The sequence below is a fragment of the Acanthochromis polyacanthus genome, chromosome 14 (assembly GCF_021347895.1).
Source record: "Acanthochromis polyacanthus isolate Apoly-LR-REF ecotype Palm Island chromosome 14, KAUST_Apoly_ChrSc, whole genome shotgun sequence".
Lineage (NCBI taxonomy): Eukaryota > Metazoa > Chordata > Actinopteri > Pomacentridae > Acanthochromis > Acanthochromis polyacanthus.
The window spans coordinates 14,931,121-14,951,090 of record NC_067126.1 but is presented as its reverse complement, the minus strand read 5'-3'; the positions used below and the strand labels follow the sequence as shown (position 1 = coordinate 14,951,090).

The window sequence follows — 19,970 nt, the reverse complement described above, 5'->3', positions numbered from 1 at the left end:
GTCTGTGCAGTGTACAATATAATCTCATGACAAGCAAGGTATTCTAGAGAGAAATGTGCTGTCCAGTGTCAGAAAGCTCGGTCTCTGTTGCAGTTCATGGGTCTTGCAACAGGATACTGACCCAAAACACACAGCTAAAAACACCCAAGAATGGCTAAGAGGAAAACACTGGACTATTCTGAAGTGGCTTTCTATGAGCCCTGATCTAAATCCTATTGAACATGTGGAAGGAACTGAAACATGCCATCTGGAGAAGGCACCCTTCAAACCTGAGACAACTGGAGCTGTTTGCTCATGAGGAGTGGGCCAAAATACCTGCTGAGAGGTGCAGAAGTCTCATTGACAGTGACAGAAACCGTTTAATTGCAGTGATTGCCTCAAAAGGTTGTGCAACAAAATATTAAGTTACCATCATTTTTGTCCAGGCCTGTTTCATGAGTTTATTTTTTTTAAATAATTCTGTTAAACCAGGGTTCAAAAGCAATGTCTGATTTTCATTGGTTAATTTTCATAGAATTTTTATTCATTATTACTTTAGTCAGATTCAGATTATTTCTGTGACCATTGTGGGTTTTTCTTTCATTAACCGAGGGGTACCAACAATTTTGTCCACATGTGTAGCATAGCGTTAGCTAACAGCTTAAAAGCCAGTAAGTAGCTGCAGAAATAACATAAGTGTACAAAATATTTGAGAGTACAGAACAACTGTTCATCACTCTGTCAGCTGCGTGCTGAGGCACATTTAAGGAGCAGCAATTTGGATGTAGAGGGGAGGGGGGTTTAATCAGTGCAGGACCGAAAAGTTAAAATGATTAACATTATTGTCCGTCTTCAGCAACCATCATGATGTCATGTCACTCTTAGTTTTACTTTGGCAGAAAATACTATAACGTGACACAGGCTGTAACAGCAACTCATTGTGTGTGTTGCTATGGAGTAACAGTAGTGTCGGACTATGTGACCATTTTATGTAAAATGCAACTCTGTCAAAGATAACATGTTTTGATATCTGAGAAAGGCGTCTCTGTTTTTTTTTTTTTTGGTTCACATGTGTCATGACTTCATGACCAAGAAAATAATGGAGTAGAGAATGTGATTTCATGTTAAAGGGCATCAGAGGGCTGCATAAATGCTGTTTTGCCAGTAACTTCACCTGTACTATAACCTACCTCTAACTTGTGACAACAAGAAGTACAAGACAAGATGGATTTCATAACTCATTTACAGACTGACTCTTTTAAGGCTATATAATTTCTCAGAGAATTAATGCTTTTTTGCTTGTTTTTGTACTTAAATATTCCTCTCTGTTGTAAAGTTAAACAAATACTAAAGGACAAAGTATTGTAAAACAGTAAAATGTTCTGCCTGTAATTCATATCTTTGTTGTTGTAAGCATTAAGGGACCAAAAAAGAAGTCATTGTATTCGTTATGTATTTTTTTAATTAATCAGCTGATTAATCAGTTATCAGAATTTTTTTCTGCCAAATATCGGAGTCGACATAGGCCTCAAAAAATCCTTATCAGTTTGGCCCGAGTTCATTCCATGATGGTGTGTCATCTGCATATCAGCTAAACTCCAGTTTACTACAGTACTCAATAATCTGATCACTAATTGTAATAGACATCCAATGTTTCCATTTGTTATCTGGATCTGACTTTAGAGCTAAATCTTGAAGACGACAAAATGCAAATTTTTTCTTACCTGTGGGTGATGCTTACCTTTGGTTGGCAATTTTTCAGATTTGACACCATCTGACAGCATTTCATTATAAGTTGAGAATCTTACTCACAGAAGTGCGGCTATGATAGCTTGAACTCTTATGTGACCTGTATCTTGTGTTAGTCCCATGGTTCCAGAGATTGATTCAGGAATCTGTTTCTGTCCTTCAATTTCCACAACCTGATTACATGAAACTCTTTCTGTTAGCTCTTTACAAAATTGTCAGACAGCAGTAGTAGTTGAGGTTTTGTATGAAGGTATTTCAGGTGCAAAATGTTTGAGCACCTGTAAGATCGAATTTGTAGTTGTGTACATTGAATTTGTATGTGTATCAGCAAATCTGATTTCCCACACTCTATGAGTTGTGTACTTGTAAAATAATTTCTTGTATGTGTCAATTTTTTTCTTCCCACAAATACAACACCAAAATACACATTCACAAAACCGTAATTCCAGGTGCAGAAATCACATTTACAGGTGCACAAATCCTTCTCTACAAGTCACATATTTCAACACTGACACACTCACATTTTGCACCTATTGTTGCAGCACACTAAGTGCAAAACATACTTGTGCACCTGTATTGTACGAAGTGAAGTTAAGTTGAGGTGAGAATTTGAATATGTGCAAATCTGAATGTGAACTTGTGCAATAAGTATGTGAAATAATTCACCACGAAAATGGCTGTGTCCTCTAACACACAAACACAAATTGCTACTTGCAATCACTCGAATCCTCCCCACGAGTCACACATTCTCTGTTTTCTACAGGTGCAAATCAGAAATCGTACTTCCGGTCCCGCTGAGATATTTGGTGCAAAACTACAAAACGATCCGATCTGTGTATAAATTCTATGCTCTGAGACTGACAAACTTTTCGGCCAGTCAGAGAGATGCTTTGCCCGCCCAGCCAATCAGAGGTTTTTATTCCATCTGAGGTCGCTTTACCGACTTCCGGGTGTGGAATTTCACGATGGCCAGAGTGTAGGCTTTGATTCTTCAACTTGATGGCAACACCTTTGACCAATCGCACTTTTTGCACTTTTTGCACTTTTTGCACTTACTACAGGTTTTTCCTTATGTCTGAATTCTTGCTTGTGTTGTACGTCGCTTTGGACAAAAGCGTCTGCTAAATGAAATTGTAGAATTGTAGAATTGTAGATTTCAATATACTAAGAGGAATGGATAAGTTATTTGAGTCACTGGGAAATGCGCATTATAGAGATTAGAGCAGACCAGCCGTCCAAAGCAAGAACTGCCTACACTCTCTCCATCGTGAAAAGAAAAAAATTGACACATACAAGAAATTATTTTACAAGTACACAACTAATAGAGTGTGGGAAATCAGATTTGCTGATACACATACAAATTCAGTGTACACAACTACAAATTCGATGTTACAGGTGCTCAAACATTTTGTACCTGAAATACCTTCATAGTTTTGTCAGTCCAGGTAATGCAGTTGCAGTATCCGACAATATAGTAAAATGAGAGAAAAATGGTAATGGGTTAACTGAAATAGCTTTGCAGTCTTTGCTTGTCAACATTGTGCCATTCCAGCTGAACTGGCTCAATTGATCACAAACAAGAATTCTTTAACAACACTTCTTATTGCCATTATTGACCATTGACCTGTAACCTCTGCATGAAGAACTGAATGTGAGTGGCACAATGAACAAACATATTTATTTTTTACAGTTTCTCTTAGCTGTTACTTTATTGGCCCATGGGGTTGAACTTTGACCACAATACTGGGACTTTAAGTTTAATTGCAAAGCTTTGTATGTGTGTGTGTCTCCTGTATATTCCCAGTGTGTGGCTTGTTACACATCAAGCTGCCAGCGAGTTTCTATTTTCTTCATGTCGTCTGCTTGTGTATGTGTGGAACAATAGTCATGCAGTCTGTTGACAGGGTATGTGTGTATGTGAGTATGTAACACAGCTCCACGCTTGCTCTCTCTTCAGATAAAGAGGAACTCTTTCAGAATGTACTGACACAAGTGGCAGAACAATTTTCAAGGTAAGCAGATGGCTGAATGTGTTCACACGGAAACAGATTGTCACTGAACTCACTGTTAACTTGTCAAACCGTAGCTGCTGTTCTACACACATATATTACATATGCACGTATTCTCAGTTTCATATAATAACAACTGTAAATCACTTGTTAGCTTCTACGTGTTACCTACCTTCCAGTTTCATGCTTTTAAATCACATTGTCCAATCTTAGATTTTTTGTAGTGTACTGTCCAGACGACAGAAAACCTTGTGTCTTCAAAACTCATGGACTTCTGAAAAAGCCTTATTTTGACAACAGTGCTGCTTTTACTTTAATGCCAGTGTTTTATAGTCTATCCTGATCTCAAGAGACTGAACTGCCTTCACTCTTACAGAAGCATGCAATCCTTCATTTTAAGAGATAAGGGCTTACGGTAATTCAGACGCTGCAATATATTTATGTTAATGTTTTTAACGGAGTTGCTGGGTAGGTTTAACAGTATGTTAGTACCTTCCCCTTGACTTTGTCTTTGCACATTTCACTCATTGTTCCCACTGACTCCAGAAATGATTTTCCCTTAGCTCTGTCATTACTTTTTGTCCAATCATGCATTGTGTGCAGGGAGTACTACAAGGTCACTCTAGTGTTGAGACTGTCAAGTGCAGTGGTACATAACAGCAGTACACTGGACATTGCTACAAATGGCCTAATACCATTACAACTGTAAATACTGTGTTTTTGAGGATATGAGACAACATTCTTTTTGCAGTAATTTTATTTTTTAAATAGTTAACACAGAATGTGTAATTTTAATTGCTTATTTTGTGTAAGAACAGTATGATTGGAAATAAAGATACAGCAGAGCAGGACAAGATGGTATGGAAGGATTAAATGTTTTATGTTTAAATATCTCAGATGCAAAGTCCAGTTTCAAATGAAGCAGTTTATACATTATTAAATACCACCAACAGCTGTAAATATCAATAGCAGAAAAGTGTAAAGATAAAATTCGATTTATTGTTGTAGAGGAAAAGTCTCAGATGCAGATCCTGTCTCTCCCTTTATTCATATCTCCCTTTCTATCTCTCTCCCATCTGTGTCCATCTGTCCACAGGGCATTCAAAATCAACGAGCTGAAGACCGAGGTCACCAATCGTCTTGCCATGCTCGAAAAGAGAGTAGAGCGTAAGTCTGCTACCACCTTTCCACTGTCACATTGATGCACCTTTGTCAGTTGGTAAGCTCTGTAAGAAGAAACATGTTTGCCCTAAAAAATAATTAGAGTCGTTGTTTCATCCTCGTTTTCACATCCTGGGGGCGAGGTGATTTATTCTTGACCCTCAGTCAGCTTACTGCTAAGCTCTTGATCGTAAATGTTATGTTCAAGGTGGAACCTGTTAAACATTAACTGGGTGGTTTAAAGGATGAACAAGTGCTTTAGTGTAAAGTGAAAATAACTGGGATTTACATACACATTGCATATGCCCAAAAATGAATGTATTTTGCGATTGACACTGTGGTAATGAGATAGTTGTACTTCAACTTAGCTTAGCAGTGGTATAATAAACCACAAAGTCCTATCATAGTTTTATTATTTTATTCTTCATGTACAACAAATGTACAAAGAACTGGTTTCTGTAGCAGCCATGTCATACTGACTTTATGTGTGCATTGGGGTTTTTCTCTAATTACACTGAAAGTAAATGCTGTATTCTTTCAGAAAATCTGTAAAATTGGTCAAAATCATCATAGTCATCATCAGAGTCAATCAACTGGAGGCAAGAAGCTCAGATACTGCAGTGCTTACTGTCAGCCCAATACTGTATGCTAAATGTAGAATTGACATTTATTTTCCTTTCCTTTGACACTTAAAGTGCAAAAAGAGACAAGGAACCTAGGAAGACGGTGGGAGGGGTATGACAGACATCAAGGGATCATAACCAGAGGCAAGGCAGTTGGTTGTAGTGTGCATATCATAACCTGTACAGTTAAACACAGTAGTCCAGTAAGGAGACTTACTATGTCTACTATGGCAAATGGCAAAGAGGAGCTAGTGACGAAGAAGTAGAGTTACTGTGATATAAAGTAAAAATATTTTATGAATATATCTTTAAGCTCCCATCATCTTGATGTGCAGCATCACAGTCTTTGGCATGTCAGCTCCACAAGACGTACCACTGTCCCAATGTAGGAAATAGAATTATCACTGCATTCACACTCATACTTGTTTTGTATGACAAGTTCCGTTATTTACTGATTTGTGTCACAATTAAACTTTGAGTCAGTTGGGTGTTAATAATCACGTAAAAAGCAATAATATACGTGAAAAGTAGTTAGGACTGATGAGAATGTCATTAGTTGTACAAATCTTTTGGTCATTATTTGATATTTGTTTATATGTAAAAGGAAACCTCTTGGTGGAAAAGCAAGGGAAGAGCTCATCTTCTAGAGACTATTGTTCTGCATAGAATGTCATTATTTCTATTGCATAGCACGCTCTCTTCCGCTTTTGATGTCGTAATGTGCTTAGACAATTAATATATCCATTGATAGTTGCAGCCCAATAAAGACGCATGGAGAATGATTATTGCCATTATCCATGCATCTTTTTAAACTGTGCTTCCCAAGTGAAATTCAGCAGATGACTGTGTCTCATCAGGTCTGCATATTGATTTCATAGGGATTACTGTAGCTTTGTATGTTGGGTCTTTTAAACTACAAAGAAAACCTTAGTGTTTAAGTACTGTATAGTAGTGCCTAGATTTTTGTCTATGATTAAGTGTACATTAGTGAGCAGACAGCACTACTGCATGGCTTCAGGGCATGCTGCCTGAGCTTGTGTTTCTCTACGGTTTATGAGGTCATGATCGGAGAAGCTGAAACCCAAGTTATGTGGTATTCTAACCCACCTTTAGAAGCTGCTGATCTCATGTTGTTATGAGAATTGACAGAACATTGACTGTATTTTACACGCAAGCAGAAAATGGTGTGTCGTCTTAACATAGCACATAGTGTGAGGTCATACACAACTGCCTTTTCTTCAGTTGAACAATATCAGCTTCCAAGTTTTTGGCATTTTATAAAGTGTGAGCAATAAGCTGTGACCTGCTCAGTGCACTTCTTCAGTTTACATAGTTTTGCCTGCTTGGCTGATAGTATCTTGGCGCGTCATGTAGATGTGTCAATTCTCCCAAGATAAAAGCCTGCTATAAAATTAGATCAATAAAGGTGTAATGATAGCCAGACCTGCTCTGCTGCACCATCAGTGTTCTTTTTTTAATTTTATAATGCAGTCTTAGTGTTCTTGACAGGCTAACTGCTACAGTAATTACCCACAAGAACATTTAATCAGTGATAGTTTTGTAATCATTACATCCTTCCTGGCAAGGTGGTGAATAAAGATAACGGTGAAGTTCAAAATGTGAGTGTCACAACGACTTAGTGTTTTGTCAGAAATCAGTGTTCTGATTTGTGTAGCTGTTCCCTGTTAGCACTGCAGGGCTCATCCACCATTCCTGAACAGACTGGAGGTTTTATGTTCACCTTTTGTGCTTTAATGCTTTTGTTCTTTGGCTTTAAATTTGTGTTTTGTAACACAGAGTAGAAATACAAAGTTTTGTACACACATGTACGCACTTTTAATTTAATACACATTCACATTTCTTGCCAAATGAAGGGGTAAAAAAGCATTGTGATAAATATAATAAACAATTGCCAAATTTCATCAAAGAATAACTAACCTTAAGCCATCTATTTTTTTTTAATTTCACTGAGAAGCCAACCCCAAATATCATCAGGGCAAGTCTCATCTATACCTGGCGCCTTGCCACCCAGGAGCTTCCTGACTACCTCACAACCTCTGCCGCAGATCTGGACGAGGCCTCTCCGGAGCCATGAGACTCTGTCTTATTCACAAAAGACTTGTTGGCCAAATTTACTTCTCAAAATGCTCCTTTTACCACATGACCACATGCTCAGTTCGGATTAGCACTCCTCATTTACTCTTACTACACATTGTGCGATTAGTATGTCTGGCAGCATTCCCTGCCATTTGATACAGTGCTCCAGAAAGAATCCCTTCCAGAATGGCATCCATAGGTTTCAAGAAGGTGGGGTACTCTGATCTGCTGTTTGGTGCATAAGCATAGACAACAGTCACAGCCTTCTCTTTAATGACATGTATTTGCAAGCTCTCTCTGTTATTCTCCAGAGAGAACTCGAACACAGGCGCACTCAGCCGGGGCCTTGTGGGTACCCTCACACCCGCAACTCTGGAAAAGAGTTTAGCCCTTTCCTAGGATTTGTTTCCCGAGTCTTGTCAATGCATGCAGGTAAACCCAGCTACAACTAGCTTGTACTGCACCAGCTCCAGTTTCTCACTAACTTCAGAGGTGACATTTCCCATCACTGCAGCCAATATACAATGCTGTGGCTCAGCACACACAGATGCTTGAACTTATCTGCTTCCTGACTTGCAATGGAGTCAACCTCTGCAGCTTGTCCAGAGGGTGGCAGACTGACTTAATGCTACTTCTACAGGCTGTGACAAGTCGAATCCCGTGAAGTAAAACTTGGACACCAGATGCTCACTGGTGAGCTCCCCTTCACATGCCTAGTTCCAGGAGGGGGTGTTGGCGTCCCTTTTGCTGGCATGGTCTTAAAGTTACTTTTCTACCATGTCATATAGGGGGCCTTTAAATGCCTCTTCATCTGGACCTTCCCCAAAGACCAAGTTGCCTTACCTCAATATACTTGTACAGGTCTGTTGCCCTTATCAACATAGCTACTGGGCTCAAAGTGACACACAAATCCTAGTAGCTTCAATGTAGTTGGGGGCGTGACTATGTACATCTTTTGTCATGTAAATTTGTCTATGGTGGAGAGACATGAGTTTGTTCAAATCAGCCCCTTCTGAACAAATACATTTTGAAGGAAGGCCTTTAATTCAGTCAGCCACAGACACTGAAGATGTTTATCACTGGAAGATAATATGTATTCGCTGAAACAAGCCCAGTTCTGGGTGTGTATACAATAGAAATATATTGGCTGAAGTCGGATATTTGTGTGTTTTTTCCCTTTAATCTGATTCTGTATGGTCCATGCCAAAGTCACTGGAGGATCAATGAACATCTATGTGAAAAAAAGGAAAACTTATGACATACCACTCCAAGTATAGTAGTACAGTATGGTGTGCACTAACAAACACCAGATTGCATGCTGTCACAGAGAGGTGCTACAGCTACACTACTGGATTCTTTATAACCAGCGTCTGATTCCTTTGTCTCTGCCGTGTAGTGAAGGTCACGTTCTGATGAAGCTAACAGTACCATGTAATCTGTGAAAAGCAGAGATGCAATCCTGAGGCTCCTCACCCTGGCTGCACTTTGAACACCGCAAACAAGATCGGAGACAAGAGGCAGCCCTGGCCCCAGCACCTACTGGAAACGTGTCTGACTTTGTGCAGAGAATGCAAATACAGCTCTTACCTCTTGGTTGTACAGTGATGGCTTGCATCAATGAGCCCGATACTCAGTACTCCCGCAGTGCCCTCACAGAGCCTCTTGGGGGATGTGAGCAGAAGCATTTTCCAAATCCTCAAAGCACATGTGGACTGCCTGGTCAAACTCCCATGACCCCCTCAGCAGATCTGCATTGTAAAGGCAAATCTCATCAACACCTAGCACTTTGCCACCGAGGAGTTTCTTAACTACCTCAACAACCTCTGCCACGGAGTCTTCAGGCTCTGCCTCCTCAGTTAAGACGACTTAACCAATTTAAGGATTTCCTCAAACTGCTCTTTCCACCACCAAACAATGTCCCCAGTCCAGGTTAGCAGTTCTACCCATTAACTGTACACAGCCTGGGCCTTCCTGTGGCATTGAACAGTTTGCCAGAACTTCCTCAAGACCAACCAAAAGTCCTTCTCCAAGCTTCTCCCACACCTAGAGTTGTGGCTTTCGCATCTGCCATAACTGCAGTCGTTTTGGCCGACTGGTACCTGTTTGGTACTTCAGAAATACCCCTGACCCAACCAGGTCTGAAAAGCCCCCTTCATCAGCCGGACAGCACCAGTGACCCTCTGGCCACAGCTCCTAACAGCCGCTTTGAACATGGCCCACTCAGATTCCATGTCCCCAACCTCCACCAGGATGCAGAAGAAACTCTTCCGGAGATGGGACTCGAAAACCCCACTGACAGGGACCTCTGCCAGACATTCCCAGGTCACCCTTACTACACGATTGGGTTCACTAAGTCTGTCCAGCAGCCTTCCCCACCGCCATCGGATCCAGCTCACCACCAGGTAGTGACCAGTTGACAGGTATACTCTTCTCTTCACCTGAGTGTCTGAGACATAAGTATTTTCCCCGTTCACTTTGATCACAGCTTTCAGTCTTTCAGGCATGGAATGTATGATGTTCTTGAGTGTGGAGGGTTTTCCTCGACTTCTGCACAGCTCTAAAGTTCAGCTGTTTCATGGTGGGTGGTGGTGGACTGGTAAAGATGCGACTGCTCAGGATTCCCCAACAGTTCTCAGTTGGGTCTGTCAAATATTTTCCGTTCAGCCACAGGCCCTGATTTTTTCCTCCTGGCCAAAACCTGAAGTAGTACCTGTTCTAGAATGTTGTTGGTATAATATTATGCATTAACAGTGGTACCTTGATGCACAATGTGCAGCTCTGAGAGACCTGAAGTGAACATAGCCACCCAAACCATACTATGGGCACTGAATTTCAATTGCTGTCAGAAGATTTAGTTTCTACACCTTAAATTCATATCAGCTTTCTGTGGTTGTGGCTAATTCATGAAATTGAACCGAGGCATCTTTCAAAATTCTGACTTGACAACAACCATGCAAGATACATCACAAAATCACAATGTAAAGTTTCCTCTGGTTTTAAGCATAGCAAATCAAATTTTCTTGTTAAATCCTCACTGTAAAGATTTCAGAGCATCAAGAGCACACTTGTACAAAATACACCTTGATATTTTTTATTAGAACGTTTTTTCAGTACCAAATGTCTGCATTGTCGTTGTAGTTTCACATCTGGCTCAGAACCACTTCACACAAGCATGCCAATTGCCTGAATACCTGGTTGCTACAGCAACAGCGTGGCACCCACGCTGATCTCCATCTTGTCATCGCTTTGGTCGCCATGGTCACCTATTCTAATGGGAGCTGAAGTGTTGTTGGAGGTGATCTTTTTGGTTTCAGCAGAGAGAGGTGGAATATTGAAAGAGAGGGAAGGTGCAAAGAGGACAGGAAACACGCCAAGGAGGATACAAGATTACACAAAGATGTGAAAGACCAGCTGCAGTCTGCTGTTCAATCTTATAAAAGATAGTTGTTAATATTAAAGCTAGTGGAGTTCAAACACGTTAAGTGAGTTAGCTTTGATGATTTCACAGTGAGACCATTAGGCAGCTGTAGGATCTGTTCCAATCTCCCATTAAAAACCTTCAGTATGACCAACTCCTCTCATATATTCTCCATATCCTCGCTGTTTCCTCTCAGTCTCTTCAATTTTGTTTTAGCAAAATTTATGGCACACTCAGTATGACTTCAGCATAAAGTTGTCATCGTATTTCTGTTTGGGCACTAATAGGCTGAAAGATTCAGTCTGCAAAATTACTACTCCACCCCATATCACTATATTTTAGATTTTTGGTTAGGGTTTCTGATTCTCTGCAGCTCCTCTCAGCTTTACAGAGCTTTTTAGTGAGCTTCAACTCATTGTATGTCTGTCTGGTCCATAGCTTTGAAGTTTTGGTTTACTCTCACCCCACTCATAGTATTATTTTCGCCCACAACTGTTTACATCTAAATACACATTAGCTGTACTATGTGCTGTACAAATGTATAGTTATAATTACATATAAGCTACAGCAGACAACTGGACATGTTGCCCCAATCCCTTATCAAGAAAAGTCATTTCGTAAAGTAAATCATATGAGGCCTTGTTAATTTTACACAAATGCCCATGAAAATTCATACATTTGAGATTAAGAATATTATCAAGAGGTTATTAATTTGAAAATGTTACCTTTAATAAGTCAAATTAGGTTTTGATAGATGACTCTGTCTGTGTCTGCAGTGGAGGGCATGAAGGTGGTGGAGATTGAGAAATGTCGCAACGACATCAAGAAACTCCGTGAGGAGATGGCATCCAGAAACAACAGGTGACAGCAACAACAAGCAGTTCTCTGCTCACTAATCCCTAAACCTTAATGTTCACTGAACCCTTGGTAATAGTCTAAAAAACACAGATGACAACAGTGCTGAACTGTTAGAGATAGCTGATCCTGCTTAGTGATTGAAAGATCTGGCTGTTTGGAAACTATTCCTACTTGTCTTCTCTGTTGTACTGCAGCAGAGTGCTGGTATGAGGTTTTCTTCATTCAACCAATCAATCAATCAAACTTTATTTATATAGTACTTTTCATATAGTTTAAGCAACACAAAGTGCTTTATAATATTTAAAAACATTAAAAACAAGAAAACCCATCCCTCCCTCCCTCCATGTATACATATATGCACACAGCTATGCACATACACACACACACACACACACACACACAGTCACACACACACACATGCACACTCACACACTCACACATGCACACACACTCTCAGCACTGACAATAGGGAGACATGACATGGCACTGATGATCGTGGAAAACGCCTCCACTGGGGCTGTCCACACCAGGAGGAGTCACAGGCCATGCCCACCGTGGGCGCCGACACCCGGACTCCCCGACCCTGACAGACAGGTGGACCTCCACACTGAGGTGGGGCCTCCCCAACCAGCCAGGCTGAAGAGACCCACAGAGAGCACCCCCAGCAGCAGACCGGATACACCCTCAGTGTGGAGGACCCCCCTGAAGAAACACTGGAGTTAAACGAGCTAAAACTTTACAGTGTAACATAGAATAAAAGGCCTGATGTAAGGATAAGTAAAAGGTGAAAAGTTAAAAGAGTAAAAATACATAAGATAATAAATACAGAATGATAATAACATGAGGATTTAAAAGGTTTGTTAAAAGCCCTATTAAAAAGGTGCGTCTTCAACCTTCTTTTAAAAATATCTACAGTCTCTGCAGTTCTGAGGCTCTCCGGCAGGCTGTTCCACAGGCGTGGGGCATTGTTTTTTCTCTTACTGATTGCAAACATGCATAGTACATAGTACTACACTTGTAATTTCATATTATTGCAATAATAGTAAGAATAGTAGTAGTTACTGCAGTACTGGCGTATATACCCAAACAATCAGTCTTCATTTTAGACTCTAGGAACATATGTAATGAACATATGTCACTGCTTTATGAAAATACATGGACTAAAGATGAATCAGTTAATTTAATTAAATATGATTGGATTATGAAAATAGTTAATAATTAAAGCCATATTCAGTGCATGTGGTATTCTGATTGTGTTTTGACTCGTGGTTCATATAGCAAAGTAGCACCAATGATAATGGAAACAGTTAATATTAATTAGACAATGAATAAGCAGCGTAAGCTCAATTATAAAGGTTAATTTGTGAAAGTTCTAGTTTGCAGCTCAAGCTCATTCTATTGATCGATGGTCTACTGCACAGTGTATGATATACAGGTGATTAAGCTTCAGTGTACCGCCGGCGGTACACCTACTAATTTGCATAGGAATTTCAAGAATGTCCGACGGGTGCAAACGCGATTATACAAACACTATACACCGATGGAAAGCTTAGATTCTCATGAATCCGCCGGTATGAACCACTTTCAGATGCGATTACCACAGCGGGTGAGAAAAACACATTTGTCCGACAAAAACAAATATTCATCCATCTGTTCTCTATACATGGCTTCAAAGCACACAGCGCGACTCACATTTCCGGGTTTATTATTACACACAAAAAAAAAGATTCCACAAAAAACGGCCATAATCCAACCTTTTACATCAGATGACACAAGCCAGTAAACTATTTTGTCCAAAACATGTCCTGAAGTCGGTATAAAATCCCCGAATCGGTCGTTTTCAAGGAAATGCACCTCCCGATGCGCGTCCAATATTCCCCGTATTTTTCGTAATTTTTTTTATTTAAAAATAGAATATTAGCGATTTTTTGTACTGAAAACGGCTGGAATTGACTGAAGCTTAAAGGGTTAAGTAATGATGTTAATTATTCTTGCTTTATCGTCATAGCCTGAAGCTAATTTTTCTCTTTCAGTAATTTCCTGGAAGACAATAAGAAGCTGACTCCTCGCAGAGACGTTCCCTCCTACCCCAAGGTGAGGCTTTTATACAAATTTTCTACCTCAAAAATGTAACATCACTGTGTTTCTGTTAGTGACCATTTCGGCCTTACGTGTGATGAAAAACCTGTAAAGTACAACTGAACATTTTCATCAGTCGCATCGGTGTACCTGACCTTAGACAGGTCCGTCTCCATGTCTCTGGGTGATGCACTCAGATAGCTCAAATTACTCACTTTGAACTTCAGTAAATCAGAATGCCTCATTTTCTCTTTTTAAATTAATTTTTGGTCAGTGTGTCTGAGTTGTCCTGCAATAACTGAATGGGAACTAGAAACTTTTTTGGGCCAAGCTCCCTAGCTAAAGTCTACAGATACATGTAAGGTATTAAGGTATCAGCAAATTGTAGCTTCAGGCAACAACATAGGCTACAGTTGCTTACTCTAAACTGGATGACTGCATGCACATCAGTCACTGACTATCACAAGGAATTTCTTTGTCTGTAAGAAACGGTAAGATATGATTTAAGCAAACATGCATTCCAATTATTCCAAAGAGTGCAGCCAAAGCATGGCTGGGAACGATGCCAGAGCATGATGTTCTGAAATAAAATGTTCAAGAATTAGTGTTTTCAAGACACTAATCTTGTATGTTCTTTTGCACGTAAATGTAGCAGCAATTATGCTATGAAAAGAAATGTCAATCATATATTGTGCAATAATCTTCAGCTCATTTTAACTCCAAAACACCTAGAGAACACACCTGAAAATCCCTTAAAACTAGGGCCAACAGTTATATTCATAAGTGTTGTATTATTTGATTGCTAGTGCGTCATTCAGAATTACATTTATTACATATTTAGTAATGGAACAAAACCATTTAAACCTCATTAATTGTGGTGGTCCTGTACAACAACTGAGCAAGAATTTAGGCACATAAAACAGTGGGTATGACATTATTTTCGCTTGTGAACATCAAAGTTTATGTAGTGGTGTGTAGATGAGTGCCCCCAAGCCAGACGGAGACAGACAGGGTTAACTGCGAGCTCTGTTGCCTGCAGTACATGCTGTCACAACAGACCATAGATGCCCTCAAAAAACCCGGCTTTGATGTCTGGCTGTGGGAGGCCAACGAGGTAAGACTGACCAGCTTGCTCAACCCATCTTACACAATTCTACTCTCTACTCTCCTGTCTTCTCCCTGCGCCCCATTCCCCTGTCTGCCCTGCTGCCCTTTGTGTGTGTGTGTGTTTGTGTATGTTTTCTTTGTGTATATAGTACCATCTGTCTAAGGAGACAGTAGAAGCTCTTAGATTGCCGACATTCGATGCTTGGCAGTGGGAGCCAAATGAGGTGAGACTTACACCCTGCATAATCCACTGATTCATTTTTTTGCTAAGGACAGACTACTTATTATTACTTATTAATAAACAGTGAAATTGTAAATAATGAATTGGTGATTGTGTAATTAATGATTTCCTATTTGTTTACTATTTTGTTCTTATTGTTAAGTATTTGTTCAAAAGCGGTAAAAAAGTGTTGCTGAATTTCAGCCACCTGACATTACCTGAGACATTGCTTGAGAAAACAGAAGTTGAAGACATGAGTACACATGCAATGTTAAAAATGTAATCCACAGATTTAGCATTGCATTTCTCAAACATTGTCTGACTTATAGTGAATAGTATACATAAGATTTAAAGAAGCTTAACAAGAAAAAAATTTTTATTCTTCCTTGGTAAATTATTTTACCTACATGACCCACAATGACCCCTAACGATTTCACTCGAGATTTGTGCTATACTAGTAGCACATAAAAGAAAAAAGGTGTGTATATCTCCCAGTATACAACAGAAGTAAGAACATCCCTGTTTTATGAACAATCAAAGATACCAGAACTGGCTCAGGTTTGAGTTTGTAGGCTGTGTCTATTTGGATATCTGCATTTACGCTCCACATTGAAGAATCACCAGTGATATTGAAAGTCAGACAAAGATGATAAAGTCACATACACAGCACCTTTTTAGACTGAACTAAGCTCTACAAAGTACTGTACACCTGACAGTTGGATTCAAGGTGCTTTGGCACATGGGAGGAGCCGGGGATTGAACAGCCAACCTTAACCTTACCTCAGCTGTACCCGCTCTACTATCTGAGTCATAGTTGCCTCAAGATAAGGAAGACATTTTTTTCAGCACAAAACTGTAAGATCAAAATCTGCTTAACCCGTTAAACTTAAGTGTATCGCCGGCGGTACACTTACTAATTTGCATAGGAATTTAAAGAATGTCCGAAGGCTTCAAACGCGATTATATAAACACTATACACCGATGGAAAGCTTAGATTCTCATGAATCCGCCGGTATAAACCACTTTCAGATGTGATTACCACAGCGGGTAATATAAACACATTTGTCCGACAAACAACGAATATCCATCCATCCGTTCTCTATACACGGCTTCAACGTACACAGCGCCACTCACATTTCTGGGTTCATTATTACACACAGATGAAAATATTCCACAAAAAAACGGCCATAATCCAACCTTGGACATCCAGACGAAACAAGCCAGTAAAATATTTTGTCCAAAACATGTCTTGAAGTTGGTATATAATCCACGAATCGGTCGTTTTCGAGGAAATGCACCTCGCGATGCGCGTCCAATATTCCCTGTATTTCTCGTCATATTTTTATTTACAAATAGAATATTAGCGATTTTTTTGTGCTGGAATTGACTGCAGCTTTGAAGAACAAGAAAAGAAGTATGATGACTATTGGGAGCACATTCTTTTTTAGGTGAATTTGTTCAACTCAGATGGGGTCTAGCCTGTTTTATATGAATCTGGCCAACTCTACCACAGTGAATGCAAGAGTGAAGCACAGAAGTGGGAGTGATGATATGCGACTGCATGAGTTTTTTGGAGATGATAGTTATGGATGCAGCATGAATGCCTATGAATATATCAAAATACTGGTTGACAAGTTGACTATAGGATAGGATAGGATAGGATAGGATAGGACAGTTTAAGAATGTAATTCTAAGAAAAAATTTACATAGGCTTCCCTCTGCAGACACTAAAGGCACTATACTACCTTTTCACATATGCAATAATGCAACCTTGCAAGAGATCCCTTGATAAGAGCTTCATCGTATTGGGATCAATCTTTTTATAGTGTGCATTAGGACTGAGCAGTTTGGGGAAAATATCTTTATATTCTGATTGACGCAATTATGTGTTACAGTATAATTTTGAAAAGATCTGCTTAAGTTCAGTTTTCACAGTGTAATTGATTTACACCAACATTAGGGCACCCAGATAGCTCAGCTGGCTGAGTGGCCGACCCATAAACAGATGCAGAGGCCTAGGTTTGATTCCAACTCACGACCCTTTGCTTAAGTTCTTCCCCTATTCTTCTCCCTGCTTTCCTGTCTGCCTCTCTTTTAACTTGTCAAATAAAGCCAATAAAAAGGAACCAAAAAATAACTAAAAAAAAAAAGAAAAAGATTTACACCTGTATTCTAAATACAGTATCCGAATCAGACACATATGTCCGTTGATGTGCCACAAGCTTTTAGGAAATGGCACATAGTATGTTCTTCGAGCAAGAGATGTTTTCCAGCAGGTTGTGCACTATTTTTATATGCTTTTTTATTCATTTGAAGATGAACAAATATTGAAACCGAAGATAGCATTCACAAAATGGCACTACAAATAGTTTACAAGCCAGAAATTCAAATTAAAGCTGCAAGCAGTGTTGGTCGGCTGGCCCATGCATGTCCACCAGGTGCTGCTAAAACTGAGAGTGAAAATTTTCAGCCAGATTGGACTACGTACAGCACTTCCTGTTTCATAGCGATAATTCCAAAATGGCCACCAGGTGTCACATGGATGTGATTAGGGCCGGACTCTGATGACACTTGTAAAATTTGAGACAGATTGGAGCATGTACATGCTAGTTAGACAGCACTTCCTGTTTCGTGGTGAGACATTCAAAATGGCCGGCAGGTGGCGCTATGACTCTGAGTGTATATCGACCTATGGATGTGATTGGGGCCGGACTCTGATCACACATGTAAAGTTTCAAGCAGTTTGGAGCATGTACAGGCTACTCAGACAGCATTTCCTGTTTCGTGGCGAGGCATTCAAAATGGCAGCATTCCGTGGGACACCATAGCCACGCCCTCAGACTGTTGCGGACCATTTTGATAACTTTTGATCACCCATGACTGGTGTACATCTGGACCAAATTTCAGCTCTGTAGGGGTTACACTATTTGAGTTAGTAAGTTTTGAAAATGTCCAAAAATGACAAAATATGAATCATATTTCAAAATTGCCGCATTCCGTGGGTTGCCATTTCCACGCCTCAGACTTTCGTGGAGCATTTTGGTAACTTTTGATCACCCATGACTGGAGTACATCCTGGCCAAATTTCAGCTTTCTCGGAGTTACGCTGTTTGAGTTTATAGATTTTGAAAAGTGCCCAAAAATAACACAAAATTGTCTAAAATATCATCCATAATTCAAAATGGCCGACTTCCTGTTGGATTGTGGGTAATGGTCCAAGAGGCTTTTTTGTGCGCCTTGACGAGTTAGATATGCATACCGAATTTCGTGGCTCTACGTGAAACCCTGTCCGGGGGCTGAATTTTCTTAGTTTTCTAGGGGGCGCTATTGAGCCATTTTGGCACGCACATGTGGCATTCCCTTAAAATATCAAATTTTTCACTGACCCTGATTTGTGTGGCGATTGTCATGTGTTTTCATATATGTTTAGGGGGTCAAAAAGGCCGATTTCGAGGCCAACAAAGAATAATAAATAAACCCTAGGGTTTCAATAGGGTCTTCGCACCATTCGGTGCTTGGACCCTAATGACAAAGGCTGTAATTTAGAATACAGGTGTAAATCTTTTTCTTTTTAGGACACACAGAAATAGATGGCTTACCTGTTCTTGTAGCACAGTAAATGTTTGAATTTGTCTATTTTCTTATTTGTGTCTGATTATTTAGTTACCTGTTCTTAGAGCACTTTATTTTTGTTGTTATTAGTTGAACTGAAATATAGTTTGCTGTTATAAACTATATTTTATTTTTGCACTGTAGCTGTTTACATAGTTATATTTCAGAATAAATAGTGCACATATTGTTAAAAGATGAATGAATGTTCTATTTTCATGTCTTTACTGATTAGTTGTTAAATAATATATTTGGACTATGCTGTAGTCAGATGAAGTATCTACCACCACCTACTGACCTTTATAGTATTACTATAATCTGCATTCTGAGTTTCTGAATGCAGATATCTTCATTTCTTATTAATTATCTAGATTGTACCTCGACCCCCGCCCAAAAGCAAAGAAGTTCCTATTTTTGATTATTTTTCACTTTAAGTCTTGCAGTGTGGCTGCAGTAACAAGCTTGTTGTGCCTGACTAACAATATGTCTTTGGTTTGGAATTATCTCCAAATCCACGTATATCGGTATTGGTTAATATCAGAATCGGAAATTGAGAGTTGGACAATATCAGCATATTGGTTTTCTTCAAAAAAGCCAATATTGGACATCCCTAAAAAAACTTATATAAATGATAGTAAATATAGTAATATCAATGACTAATAGTCATTCGGTGCCTGACCTGGCCATTGAATCACATGTGAAAATGTAGGCTTTGTAATGTATCTGTACGTAGTTTGTGTAGAGACAATAGACTGAACAAGAAAGATTTCTTTCTTGTACAGTCTACGGTACAAATGCCATGATGGCATGGTACATTACAATGTACAAATTTTTGTTAAAGTGTCCCTGCCAGTAAATCAACATGGACATTACCAGCTCATAGCAGTGAATTGAGATTAAACTATAATTATTCCAGGTCTGTTGAAATCAGTAGGATGGCAGTCAAAGCATGCTGCATGTTTTTTTTTCTCGCAGACTTCAGATTTATCCCTTAAGAGAGCTTTTTGCATTTTTTCTCCTTCACTCAAATTTACACAGGTTCTGTGTTTACAGTAAACTAC

General features: G+C 39.5%; 1 protein-coding gene across 6 annotated transcripts in view; it reads left to right on the top strand.

Moving 5' to 3' along the window:
- pde9aa (phosphodiesterase 9aa) overlaps positions 1 to 19,970 on the top strand; it is a 59,910-nt gene that overhangs the window by 25,369 nt on the left and 14,571 nt on the right. For 4 of the 6 annotated variants that reach the window (XM_022210187.2, XM_022210190.2, XM_022210189.2 and 1 more), the window contains 5 exons: positions 3,686 to 3,740; positions 4,834 to 4,904; positions 11,813 to 11,897; positions 13,928 to 13,988; positions 15,230 to 15,304. In XM_022210187.2, coding sequence (XP_022065879.1) covers positions 3,686 to 3,740; positions 4,834 to 4,904; positions 11,813 to 11,897; positions 13,928 to 13,988; positions 15,230 to 15,304 — 347 coding nt within the window. Of the gene's footprint in view, positions 1 to 3,685; positions 3,741 to 4,833; positions 4,905 to 9,104; positions 10,021 to 11,812; positions 11,898 to 13,927; positions 13,989 to 15,012; positions 15,088 to 15,229; positions 15,305 to 19,970 lie in introns of those variants that run through there. The other 2 variants (XM_022210188.2, XM_051958943.1) reach the window with 2 other exon arrangements.